General features: G+C 35.4%; 3 protein-coding genes across 5 annotated transcripts; all 3 read left to right on the forward strand.

Moving 5' to 3' along the window:
- Positions 1–754, forward strand: LOC111016953 (uncharacterized). The gene is made up of 2 exons (XM_022292552.2): positions 1–426; positions 519–754. The coding sequence occupies exons 1-2, from the start codon at positions 131–133 to the stop codon at positions 544–546; spliced, it is 324 nt and encodes a 107-aa protein (XP_022148244.1). The 5' UTR covers positions 1–130; the 3' UTR covers positions 547–754.
- Positions 755–2,542: 1,788 nt separating this feature from the next.
- On the forward strand, positions 2,543–7,643 carry LOC111016922 (25.3 kDa vesicle transport protein SEC22-1). 2 transcript variants are annotated; one of them, XM_022292497.2, is made up of 6 exons: positions 2,543–2,829; positions 3,449–3,650; positions 4,344–4,504; positions 4,617–4,763; positions 5,516–5,592; positions 6,480–7,643. In XM_022292497.2, exons 2-6 carry the CDS (start codon positions 3,463–3,465, stop codon positions 6,561–6,563), a joined length of 657 nt encoding a protein of 218 aa, XP_022148189.1. In that variant the 5' UTR covers positions 2,543–2,829; positions 3,449–3,462; the 3' UTR covers positions 6,564–7,643. The 2 variants fall into 2 exon arrangements, with proteins under 2 accessions (XP_022148189.1, XP_022148190.1); XM_022292498.2 differs by having other exon boundaries at positions 2,543–3,650.
- On the forward strand, positions 7,507–12,247 carry HAOX1 (Aldolase-type TIM barrel family protein). 2 transcript variants are annotated; one of them, XM_022292602.2, is made up of 12 exons: positions 7,507–7,642; positions 8,559–8,707; positions 8,785–8,909; positions 9,028–9,074; positions 9,156–9,233; positions 9,337–9,461; positions 9,668–9,725; positions 10,031–10,093; positions 10,382–10,451; positions 10,812–10,912; positions 11,502–11,606; positions 11,943–12,247. In XM_022292602.2, the coding sequence occupies exons 2-12, from the start codon at positions 8,565–8,567 to the stop codon at positions 12,120–12,122; spliced, it is 1,095 nt and encodes a 364-aa protein (XP_022148294.1). In that variant the 5' UTR covers positions 7,507–7,642; positions 8,559–8,564; the 3' UTR covers positions 12,123–12,247. The 2 variants fall into 2 exon arrangements, with proteins under 2 accessions (XP_022148294.1, XP_022148295.1); XM_022292603.2 differs by having other exon boundaries at positions 7,508–7,642; positions 8,544–8,707.
- Positions 12,248–12,750: the final 503 nt, after the last annotated feature.

Genomic DNA, 12,750 nt, shown 5'->3' on the forward strand with positions numbered 1-12,750 from the left:
TGGACCACTGAGCCAATGAAGACTTTTGTTTGTTTTTTTTTTTTTTTTTTTTTGTTGTGGTTTATAAAATAAAGCAAATTAAGCAGAGGGTGTAGTGTGTAGGGAGAGAAATCAGTAATTCGCGTACACCATGAGTTTCCTCCAAAACATCTGGGACGAAACCCTTGCCGGTCCTCCGCCGGATTCCGCCCTGGGACGCCTTCGCAAGTACAATTCCTTCGCCGCCCACAGATCTCCGCCGATGACGATCTCCATTCCTAGCCCTACTACCCTCTCTCACACTCATGACTCGCGGCCGCCGCCGACTCCACCGCCGGTGACGCCTCGAGACGACGATATCAAGAGACTAATCACGAGGAGAAGATCTCTTGATTTTCCTCGCCCCCTGGAACTCCCTGACCGAACAACCCCTTCCGTTTACGATTGGTAATTACTTTTTTTTTTCTTTTTTAATTCCTTTCATTTTATTGATATATATATGTGTGTATATATATATTTATTATTATTATTGTTCATAGGATCGTAATAACAGCTCTAGATCGTTGACGGAAGATCAAGAGATGACTGCTCTAATTTTATGCGGAAACGAGGCATAAATCTCTTTAATTCTCTTTTGTTCAACCCAATTATATTAATATGTATATATCTATATCTTTGCTTTTTTTTTTTTGTCATTTTTATGTACAACAAATTTCCTTCCAGATGTACAAACTAATAATTACTGTAGTCAACAAAGGAGCATGACTATTATGTAGTTGAGACTGAGTTCGTTTTCTCGCCTCAAATATTGTACTTGAAAAAACAAAATCATATGATCGAATTTCATCCGTAACAAAGTAAATTAAAAACTGATTCTCTAAGATATAATTAAGTTAAACATCACATTTCTCCTAATCTAAGTTTAATTAGCAAATCATGTTATTATCTGTTTTTGGGATTTTGTTTGCCACGTTGTATTGCTGCTGCCTCTCGATTGAAAAAGAAGTAGAGAGGAAAGAAGAAGAAAAATGATACAATAATTTTACGTGAAAAACCCCTAAACGAATAAGGGTAAAAACCACATGCAAAGAAGAAGAATTTCACTCAAAAGTTAAAAGTTACAAACTTTCTTTTTTAGGAAAACAAAATCTCTCCCAATAAAAAACTCTTTATATCTTTATCTCACCAAACCTCACACTCAAATTTTAGCTTACTTGGAATTAGAGATTTTTGGGACGGTCTAATAAGTATGGGTGACCACCTATTTATAGTCTAACTATACTTGCTCAACGAGCAAATTTCTAAGGCTACAAATGTGTCACATATTAGTCTTGGATAAGATGATGATCTAGTGACCATATATTTACCACATATTTCACTCTAGCTAGTAGCTTCTAGTTACTTCAACGGAAAAATTTCGTGAGCAAGCTTTGTAAAATCATTAATCTAGTAGTTTCTAAAGACTTTCAAGGAGGCTTCTTGAGTAAACTTGAGAAATATTATTTAACACTTTCAACCCTTCGGTTACAGATAATAAAATTGGAATTGAGGTAAAAAACACATAAAATATTACTTACTCTTCCAACTCATGTATTCAACTTTTTCTTTCCATGCATACTCTCATGGGCCTTTCAATCTCATGCTCCTCAATGAGTGAATCCTATAAAAGGAAATTATAGGTTATTACATCTCCTTTTATCTATATATTCCACACAACTCTTGCTAAGTTATCAACTAAAATCATGTGCATAATGTCTTGATTTTGAAGGGTATTTAAGTGCACACAATCGAACAAAACTACTGTTACTCTAGCTTGGGAAACAAGCTAGGCTTGCCCATCTCTTCTGTTTGCTACGTCGTTTTAAAGCGCTTTGGTTATGTGTAATTCCGCTCCTACCCGTACCCGCGCTTATAAACTATAGATACCTTCTATGATTTAAAAGTTTTCAATTTGATCATGTTAAAAAAAATCATGTACCAGTTTCTAATTTTGATAGCAAAGTAACATATATATATATATACTAAATTTAAAAATGATAGTTGAGATTTGGTCCAAGGTAGGAACTAAATAGAAACTTTTAACATCATAGGACTCGAATTAAAACTAGACCGGGACAATAGGACTAAATTAAAACTTTTAAGACCACATATATCAATTTTAAATTTTGTCCAAACCATAAAAGATTAGATGGGTAAAGTTCAAGTTTCTTTGAACTTACAACATTACCTGATAACATACGTTTCCTCTTATTTATAATTATTTCTTTAAATCAACATTTATATAGCATTTAAGTTTTACTATTTTATATTTCTCTCTTTAGTTATAATAATTTTTTTTTACAACAGGTAAGGGTGCAGGTTTGAACTCATGACCTTTTGATCAAAAATAGATGTCTTAACCAGCCCTAATTATAACAATTTTGAACAGATACATACATGTATGCGTGTACATATAATTATTTTCTTAATATGTTTTTATGTAAATGATGCAATATTATTTATGTGTTTATCCCTTTAATTCTGTCTATTTGGGTTCCTTGGGCCCAATTTTTGTACTCGGCAGAGATGATCATAAAGGGCTAATATATATAGCGCAATACGTTTCTTGGACGTCAGATCTCGGCTGCGCGTGCGCTAGGCGGAGACGTTCCGGAGAAATTGTTCCGATTTCCGAATGAAATTGCTGAAGAACTGAAGAAGAAAAGAAACCGAAGAAATTCAATTCTCTTACCATTACAATAAAATCCAATTTGTCCATTTAAAATACTGTATTGGTTGGTAAATTCCTCCGTTAATTTCACAACCCTTTAAATCCTCTAAATCAAATCAGAACCCCAATGCAATAGTCAGGTATGATTAAAATTCGCTTTGTTTTCTTTGTGATCTTTCATCTTTTTCCCGCACAATTTAAACGTTGCAGTGGACAGTGGAATTGTGCTTCCGCAGAGCACGCTGTAAACACTTTCGTTCCCGAATTTGATTCGGGTTTTGGTTTTCTAGGGGGTGAATGACTACGTTGTCGCTGTGCGTTGTAATTGGGATTTTAAACGAGTTTTCTAGTCATTGTTAGATCGAGAAAACAATCGGTTCATTTTTTCGAAAATGTTATCTCCGATGAAGAACACATTTCTTCATCATAATTTGGCGGAATTTAAAGTATTTGGGTTATTCAGTTCGATTTGTTAGAATTTCAGTCGATTAATTTACTGCTGAATCGCTCCGAAAGCGGTAAGGGGCTTGGAAATACTATCATTGTCACGTTAGAAACAAGTGTTCAGCATTTGAATCATTAATAAGTAGTATCTCAGTTTATCTTTGTTCTTATTTTTCTATCTTTCTTTTCTTTTACGTAATTTATATGTATTTCAAGTTTTCACTCCCGATCGTATTGAAATTGTTTCTTGCTTGGCCCTGAGACGATTTGACTAATGTGCTGGATGGTGTTTCAAATTTCACCATGGCTGTGTAGGTGTTAAATTAAAGATGGTGAAGCTGACAATGATTGCCCGTGTTACTGACGGTCTTCCTCTTGCTGAGGGACTAGATGATGGTCGTGATTTGAAAGATGCTGAATATTTCAAGCAGCAAGCCAAAGCTTTGTTTAAGAACTTATCAAGAGGACAGAATCAACCTTCGAGGATGTCTATTGAAACTGGCTCTTATGTCTTTCAGTATCCTTGCAACTTGCAAGTTTTCTTTCCATGCACTGTGACATCAGTACATAAGTTATATTCTTGTTGAGCATTCGTTAGATTAGAGTATCAAGTGCCCTTCTCTCAATAATACTCATTGTTATTTGTTGTGTTCATCATATCTTCTCTCTTCTATTTCTTGGGTTTATATTTGTATATTTTATTAAATTTATCGTTATCCGTTCAGTATTTACTTGAAACCAGCTTCGAATTTATTAGAGAAATTATGTGCCTTCCGTGTGAATATATGATATCAAAGTTCAGGTATTTATTTTAGTTTGCTACAAGTAACTATCCCTTATTCTATAGGTCGGAAATGATTTTCTAACGGTTTTGGAAGATTTGAGCTTTTAACTCTTTGGTTTACTGACAATGATTATGAAAGCATTGTTAGTTTTCTTTTAATAGGGCTAGCTGTCTCTGTTATTCTATTATTCTTTATTCTGTTGAACTGCCATTTAGGCAATACCAAGATCATAGTCTAAAGCAGATTTTGGACTTAATACCAACTTACCTAGCCACAATGTACGGTTGTAAATTGCTCTGAACCTTTGGAACTGAAACATTTTTTAAATATTGCTGTTGATTCCATTTCTTTCCCATCTTTATTGACACTATTCGTACTATTATCTTAGAAGTCTCTGGATTTTATGTTTCCTTGACAGCATTCAGTTATATAATTGAGGGGCGTGTTTGCTATTTGACAATGTGCGACCGTGCTTACCCAAAAAAACTTGCTTTCCAGTATCTTGAAGACCTTAAGAATGAATTTGAACGTGTTAATGGGCCTCAGATTGAAACTGCTGCTAGGCCATATGCATTTATCAAGTTTGGTGCGGGCTGACCTTAGACTTAGTTAACTTTGTCTTCATTTCTTCTGTCAAGAACCTTGTTCTCTATGCCTCTTCTTCCGGATTTGATCTTTCTGCCTTTTATGTTTAAAAGATACATTCATGCAGAAAACGAAGAAGCTATATCAGGACACCCGTACCCAGCGTAATATTGCAAAATTAAATGATGAACTCTATGAAGTGCACCAAATAATGACTCGAAATGTTCAGGAAGTTCTTGGTGTGGGTGAAAAGTTAGATCGTAAGATGCTCCCTATATCCTGCCTCTCTCCTCTCTCTCTCCCCCCTTTATCTCATGTCTGTGTGAAGCTATAAAGAGTCGGTGCTGAAATATGTAAATAAAAGCTGTGTGCAAGGTGCTAAGGTGCAAGGAAGTGTGTAGTTGACAAATGGTCACAACTTAATAATATTTTCGTGAGGAAGTGTTAAATCTCTGTTTATGTATTTCAATAGCTTGTTTCCTGTTTCCCTTACATTTGGGACTAATTTCCTTTTTGTGATGATTGGGAACTTTTTTTTTCTGGGTGCGTGGAGGATTGTATGGGATTTTTAGAGGAGAGAAGACAAAAGGCTCTTGTCTTGCTTTACACCAATGTGTATACGTTTTATTTTGAAACACAAACAACTTACAGATATAAGTATAGCGTTTATACCCACTGTTGTTGCTTCATGCATTGGTTAGTTATATCTTCTGGTCAATAGATTGTAAAACATATTCTATGTCTAGTTTTTTTGGCAAGCATTCTCAGCATATTAGTGGCCCCTTGTGACTTGAACAGTTAGGAGGCTATCGATTTGAACTTGTTTGAGCAACTTATGGTGTTGAGTCTGTCGATTGGGTTTGATTTAATGTTTTGCTAATGTTGTTCTTATTAGCAATTAGCTTAGATATTTTTGCAGATCTAGATGTGGTATTGCTTCCATATTTATTTTTCAGTTTTTGATGAATAACAATGTACTTTTTTTATTCTCTTACAATTACTAATTTTGCAGAGGTTAGTGAAATGTCAAGTCGATTAACATCAGAATCTCGCATTTATGCTGACAAGGCAAAAGACTTGAATCGACAGGTTAGTTTCATCATATGTGTGGAATTTGTGAGGGAGTTTTACTCCAACCAACTTATTGAAAATCTTGCATGTCTTATATGGCTATTTGTTTCATTATCTGTATGTAATGAATGTGTACTGTTGCCGCAAATCTTAAGAACAGGTAGTTGCTGCATACAATTACACACATAAACTTCTCTGGAGATCAATGAGGTTTCCAAAAAAGTTTCTTTTATATCATGGTTATTTAAATAGCTCGCAATTTGTATCCTGACTTAGGTCTACGTCTACATTGAAAGTTAACAAGTGGAAGTCCTATATTATATGTAGTGTTGTGGTTTCAGATTATTGAAATTTTCTTGGAATGAATTTTAAATGACATGAATTAGGCGTTAGTTGTGATAACCTAAAGATTAGCTGAGGGTCATTAAGCTTTGAATCTGAATATGGACTTGAGCTACTCTGCCATGCTAGATGAATATAATTATTGTAGACCTATCCTAGAAAGATTTGCGTTACTAAACTGTGTAAACCCAGGACCTTTCAGCTCCAAAAAAACTAAACTGCGTTTCAGGGATTGTTTGGGACTATGATAGGTTTTTATGGTGCTTGATTGGTACAATTTGAATCAAGTTTTTTTTTTTATTGATAACCTATCATGTGGGATTGTTTTGAGGAGACGTAAAATAAGTTATTGGGATGAACTTTTTTATTTTTCTTCATTAAGAAAATTCTGTTTTACTAGTACATTGTGGTCTGGTTCAAAATTTCCTAAGAATAGACTTGTTGAAATCTGATAATTCAGAAAATGGTCCAATGAAACTATTGTTTGCCGGGTGTTTGAAAAACTCCAGTGTATACCATCCATTGATTAGTCTTGCCTTCACGTTCTATACTTGTATTTGTAGGCTTTGATTCGGAAGTGGGCACCTGTAGGTATCGTGCTTGGAGTCGTAATTCTCCTATTCTGGGTGAAAACAAAGATTTGGTAACCCAATTGCCAATTCTAATCTGAAATATTATGAGGCTTCTTCAACGCCGTGGATTGCTGCATGCATTTTTGGCGTAACTCGAGACTATGGAGTCCATGTCTCAACTTTCAAGGTGGGATTGAGTTAGAACACACGTTTTGTATGCAAAGGGGAAGATGCTCCCTCGTGAACTGTGAGGATTCCCTCCATCTAACAGTTAGATTAGTGAGAACATTTACATCTTCTGTATGATAAGTATTGAACATTCATAGATCTCTGCCCTTTTTTCCCTTTTCTTGGGAGGGGATGGGCTTTGTTTGACCACATTATTTCTGTTCTATATTTTCTTTAGGATGATATTCCTTTTGTTCTCTTCTACTTGAATGACATTGAATAAAGATAGAAGGTACAGAGTCCAACCCCTTTGAAAACCAATAACGTAATCGATCTTATTATGCCACGTTTCTGGAAAGCAATGAAGAAATAGATTTGTTGCATAGGACACCAATTGATAATGGGTAATTCTGTTTGATGGCAGGCTCATGTTGGTCTGTTTGAGAAGGAAAATACTTGGTTCCTTGATGGTAATAAGCAATATTGTCGTTAATAACTTAGTATCACTAAATGTTTGACAATTAATAAAATGACAATTAAGAGAAGGAAATGCAAAATTAATTTTTTTTTTTAAATAATGAGTTGTGAATTTTTTTAATAGTGGTGTGGACATGATGTGGTCCTTGTTCGGCTCCTAATGGTAAGAATTAATCTTGTCTCCACCTCTAAGTCCGACATCGTTTTCGTCAATTTAAACACATTTGAATATTCATCGTATTTTGGCATCGGCCGTCACCATCCGTAATGAAATTATTACAATAAAACAGAGTACTTGGATTGCTAATGGATCAACAAATTAAGTTGATCGATATCTTCTAAACTTCCACTTCTACTAGAGAACACGCAATCATAGGCCACAGTCCTATATTCGACTTCAACTTCTCTTAAGAGTCTGGATTTTCGTAGAGGTAACCAGCTCAACCCATTTTCCATTGAAGCCTGCACTTTCCAGTTGGGTCAATATAACAGGAGCGTCAAGCCTCAAGGTAGAAACTGATTCGAGTTCTATCAATTTTTTTGCGCAATGATCACGTTTTTCTGTTCTCTATAAACTAGTGACCCAGTGTTGTTCCCCACTTTCAATGTCTGTAAGCTTACTTTTTGCTGATCTTCTGCATTCTTAAGTGTATTTTCATGAATCTTTCAGGGAAAAAAAAGTGTGTTTTCATGAAGATTACCATGTTTCATTCCATTAAGAGTCCAAAGTTTGTGGGTCATCTTGCTCTTCTCTATGCTTCAGTTTTACATATCAAGAAAGTAACCTTCTAAAAGAATTACAACTTAATAACTTGAGCCTATGTGTGTATGTGTTATGTGCCATATGAATTTTGGCTAACCAGTACGTTGGTACTGTATGATTCAGTGGGAGAAACGGGGAAGTCTCATCTCCCTCTCCTCAAGAAGTAGATTAAGATCGTTACAAAGAAAATAAAAGGGAAACTATGCAAGATACTCAATGATTGTGCTGAACTTTTTAGCACGACCTTCATATATTCTTCTACTATTTGGACAACATAATTATCCATCTTAAGTCCTTACTAGAAGCTAAGTTGCTTTCTCATTTTGGGTTGAGAAATTATGTACACAACAAACTGCTAGAGGATGACGAACCAAAACTTAGAACAGCCATGGTAGCTATGCTTTTCGTCCTGGTTTAAATAATTTCTTTATTTGATTACTGGGTGTTGTAGAGATCTCACTCTTCCTCTATTTGGGTGCATCATCCTACTGTACAGTACGCTTAATTCATGGCACCGAAAGCTCCCATTATAAATTTGAGAAAGTTCAGAAAATCCTCCGGTGCCTTTTATGCTTGCTTGATTTATGGTGGCAGCTGTTACTCTTTTCCCAACAAATTTTAGTACCAATCACTTAATAATTCTTTAGTCTCTATTTTGTCAGGATAAAATGTCTTCTGAGCCGATGAATGTGAATGACTTCAAAGAATTGGCTAGGCAGGCACTTCCAAAAATGTATTATGATTTCTATGCAGGGGGTGCTGAGGACCAACACACACTTAGAGAGAACATACAAGCTTTCCATAAAATCACGTAATTCTGAAGCTAACTGATGATTGTTATGAGAAAAAGTGAGGCTCTATGTTATTCATCATTTTTATGATTTTCAGGATCCGACCTAGAGTTCTTGTGGATGTGAGCAAAATTGATATGTCAACAACCATATTGGGCTATCGCATATCTGCACCTATCATGGTTGCTCCAACTGCAGCACATAAGCTAGCATACCATGAAGGTTAAACCTCTTAGTGCATTGCTTAGATTTTTTTTCCTTTTTCTTGATAAGGATGGCTAACTTAGTTGAGAACTGGTTTTCATTTTACTCTTCCTTGATGATTTTTGTGTTCTTTCAGGAGAACTAGCCACGGCCAGGGCAGCAGCTGCTGCAAAAACCATAATGGTACTAATGTGACTACAATCTAGAAGTTACTTAACTTGTACAGTCATAATGGTAATTGAATTTAGTTGCCTTTGTTTGTAGGTTCTATCCTACTCTGCGACCTCTTCAATAGAGGAAGTTGCCTCTAGCTGTGATGCTGTCCGTTTTTTTCAATTATATGTAATGGCCCTTCTGTTCTTTAAGTATCCTTTCTTCAATCCTTCCCTGCAGCAGCAATCCAATTATATGCAAGTTTTAATTTAGTTTCTCTTTCTATAATAAGGTATTCAAAAGGCGTGATATCACAACTCTGCTAGTAAAGAGAGCTGAGAGATCTGGATACAAGGCAATAGTCCTGACTGCTGATACTCCTCGGCTTGGAAGAAGGGAGGCTGACATAAAGAACAAGTAGCAATGTTTCTCATCTCAGTTTCTTTTATCTCATGCATAGCGTTATTTTTGCTGGGTATAAAATGCTTCAATGGAATTGGGATGACTGTATCATAACTCTTAAATCGTGAGATAGAATCCTTTTTATTCCTTTGTCTTGCATCAATTGTAAGCTGTGCCTTGATTTTTGTCTCATCTGGAAAAGCATTTGGGTGAATTTGTAGAATGATTGCACCTCCAGTGAAGAATCTTGAAGGCCTCGTATCGGTTGAAATTAACTCTGTGAGTAATAATTCAATTACCTGATCTAGAATATTGGAATTACCACTTACCATAGAGGAATTTTGTAATCTAACTACCATCCATTTCATGGTATAGATTATATGCCCTACTATTTTACTGAATATACTTATTTGCATGGTTCTTTGGATCAGCAATTTGGGCTGTGCATACATCCAAGTTCCCTTTTCTCTTACCTCAAGTATACTACCATGCATCTTAACTCACAGCAACAAGAATTTCAAAACATCATTTCTGCTGCTCTTAGGCTTATTTTATAATAAATTTTAACAAATGATCTTATGCAGGATCAAGGTTCAAAATTAGAAGCTCATGCCAATGCGACCTTGGATGCATCTCTGCGCTGGGAAGTATGTACAATAAACTGCTCAGATTCCTATCATATACTTAAATGTCTGCTTATGAAGATTTAACTTTGATGCTTAATAAGTTTGGGAGGATATCCTTTCATGTGATTCAGTAATATAACGACTTCTATGTTATATAGACTTCTCTCTACCATAAGAATGGATGTACAGCGTTTCAGAAATTTTAGTTATATCATTATTTCAATGAAAGTACTCAAAAGTTTCATTTTCTGAGATTCCCTATACGTATAAATTCTTTCTAATTCAGTTATAATATTTTACTGTCTACAGGATATAGGATGGTTAAGATCAATCACTAGCCTGCCAATTTTGATCAAGGGAATTCTTACTCATGAAGATGGTAAGGTTAAGTTATGTCTTAAAGACATTTGATCCAGGAAATGAGCCTTCTTTTATCTCTATCAGATGAATATTCCAAAGTAACATATTTTAAATTGAATTCAAATGCTACAACTACAATTATGAACTCATTTAATCTGTCAATTAAGTTTCTGATATGATGATGAAGTAAAAGACATGATGACTAGTGGAAAAGTTTATCCATCTTGGACCACACAATTTCATTTCAACGTTTTGAAATTTTATGCTTGAGTGCCTGGTCGCATATTCTTTTCCTTGGTTAATCTCCTTCTGGTTTATAAGTTATGTCAGTCCGCATCGATAGCCCATTTAATTCATTGACATGCTTAATGATTGGCAGCAACTAGAGCTGTGGAAGCAGGTGTTGATGGAATTATTGTCTCCAATCATGGGGCCCGCCAACTCGATTTTGCTCCTGCTACTGTTTCTGTTCTTGAAGAGGTAAGTTTCATTTTTCACTACTTTTCTATTGGCCAAAGATGTGAATTTCACAGTACCTCTGTTCTCTTTTCTTAAATCAAAACCTGCCTTCTGTAAAGGATCTTGATTGATTCTTGTATGTGGATCTGCTCAAGTTTTCTTTTTTTAATTGTAAGCTTTCAAATCAAATCTTTATTTTGAAATATTGAATTATTTTGCATAACATGCTACTTTTTAGTAAATGGTCCTTCTTCAATCACCGTATGCTGCAGGTTCAGATCCAGATAAATGCAAAGTGTATACAAACTGATATGTTTTGTGTAGAGTTCAAATTGCTATATCCTGTCCTTTACTCGCACATTCTTTCAAAAATTTGGTGATGCATTTCCATATTACTGGATATATGAAAGCAACATGTAAATGAGTCTCTTGTCAGAACCATAGGTCGGCAATGTTAGAGTAGAATGTGAATCAAGCTTACCAAGTGTAGTTGAATAGCATTCAACATCTACAATATGCTTACTTTTCCAATTACTATAATCTTTTAGTTTGTCTTTAAGTGATAAGCATGGGTTTTGGCAGTACAGTTTTAACAGGAAATTTGATGCAGGTAGTTCATGCTGTCAAGGGTAGAGTTCCTGTCCTCTTCGACGGAGGTGTGCGACGAGGAACAGATGTGTTTAAGGCGTTAGCCCTTGGTGCCCAAGCAGTCCTTGTAAGCTCTATACCCCCAACTCATTTTCATTTAAAGTTTCAAAGGATACTCTTCTATTCACGGTCTTCTCATCCCACAAAAAAATTACTCTTCTATTCACAGATAAGAGGTCTCCAAAGTTGAATGTATGCTATTTGGTATATAATTGTCATGTCCTTCAAAGTCACATTTTAATTGGCCTGTTAGGCAATGTATGATAAAATCCTTGGTTCTCACTTCAAACTTTTAATTTAGTCATACCTTTCACCTCTGAGAAATATTCCCTAGAACAGTGTTTTTTCGACTATGGACCGGGATCTTCTCTCTCATGTCAAAATTGATTGTGATTTGATTCAGATAGGGAGACCAGTTTTGTTTGGGCTAGCAGCAAAGGGAGAAGAGGGAGTAAGAACAGTGCTGGAAATGCTCAAGAATGAGTTGGAGATCACTATGGCACTTTCTGGTTGCCCGTCCATCAAGGATATTACTAGAAGCCTTGTGAGGACACAGTATGATAAGCTGCAATCAATGCTTTAATGTGTTTGCGTTATAATATAAGTAAGCAGCTACCTCCTGTCCTGATTTACATAAAGGAGTTCTGCAAGGATGTATCTCCAATTCTTCAGTAATGTTATTCCTAATATTTGGAGACTTCTGATAAATAGCTCTAAAAGTATTTAAACACTTTCCACTCTATCGATCAGAACCTTAGTGAGGAGGCAAAGAAGGATCTTCTGTGCACTTTTAAGACAATCTTAAATCCATGGTTCGCACAAGAGTCCTGAATAATGAGGCTCCTGTGACTTCCCTAAATAACAACAAAAAAATATTAAATCACTAGACAACATAAACAATTAATAGTCAACTTAAGCATGTCTGAGTTGCTTTTTTCTTTTTAGTTCTACGACAATTTGAGAATACGGAGATCGAACCTCTAACTTCAAAGGGAAGAGTATATATCAATTATTGTTGAACTATGTTTATGACTGAGTCGTTAAGACATCACTATTTTATTTAAGGAATCATAGGTTTGAACTCTCGACTTATGTTGTGATGGGGAATACTTTTCTTCAAAAAAATTGAACGGTCTACTGTGTTTTACTCTAGAAATTTGCATCCTTTGATAAATTCTTCTCGTTTTTCCCCATAACAATGTAAAATTTTT

Source organism: Momordica charantia, assembly GCF_013281855.1.
Source record: "Momordica charantia cultivar OHB3-1 chromosome 8 unlocalized genomic scaffold, Mcharantia_2.0 BLBB01000008.1, whole genome shotgun sequence".
Taxonomy (NCBI): domain Eukaryota; kingdom Viridiplantae; phylum Streptophyta; class Magnoliopsida; order Cucurbitales; family Cucurbitaceae; genus Momordica; species Momordica charantia.

Excerpts from the sequence above, each read along its gene's own strand:
- LOC111016953 (XM_022292552.2), top strand. The coding sequence starts at position 131 with ATGAGTTTCCTCCAAAACATCTGGGACGAAACCCTTGCCGGTCCTCCG. Across the intron at positions 427-518 it reads ACCCCTTCCGTTTACGATTG|GATCGTAATAACAGCTCTAG; the intron begins GTAATTACTTTT and ends TATTGTTCATAG.
- LOC111016922 (XM_022292498.2), top strand. The coding sequence starts at position 3,463 with ATGGTGAAGCTGACAATGATTGCCCGTGTTACTGACGGTCTTCCTCTT. Across the intron at positions 3,651-4,343 it reads ACTGGCTCTTATGTCTTTCA|TTATATAATTGAGGGGCGTG; the intron begins GTATCCTTGCAA and ends GACAGCATTCAG. Across the intron at positions 4,764-5,515 it reads TGTGGGTGAAAAGTTAGATC|AGGTTAGTGAAATGTCAAGT; the intron begins GTAAGATGCTCC and ends CTAATTTTGCAG.
- HAOX1 (XM_022292602.2), top strand. The coding sequence starts at position 8,565 with ATGTCTTCTGAGCCGATGAATGTGAATGACTTCAAAGAATTGGCTAGG. Across the intron at positions 9,075-9,155 it reads CTGCTGCAAAAACCATAATG|GTTCTATCCTACTCTGCGAC; the intron begins GTACTAATGTGA and ends CTTTGTTTGTAG. Across the intron at positions 9,234-9,336 it reads TCCGTTTTTTTCAATTATAT|GTATTCAAAAGGCGTGATAT; the intron begins GTAATGGCCCTT and ends TTCTATAATAAG.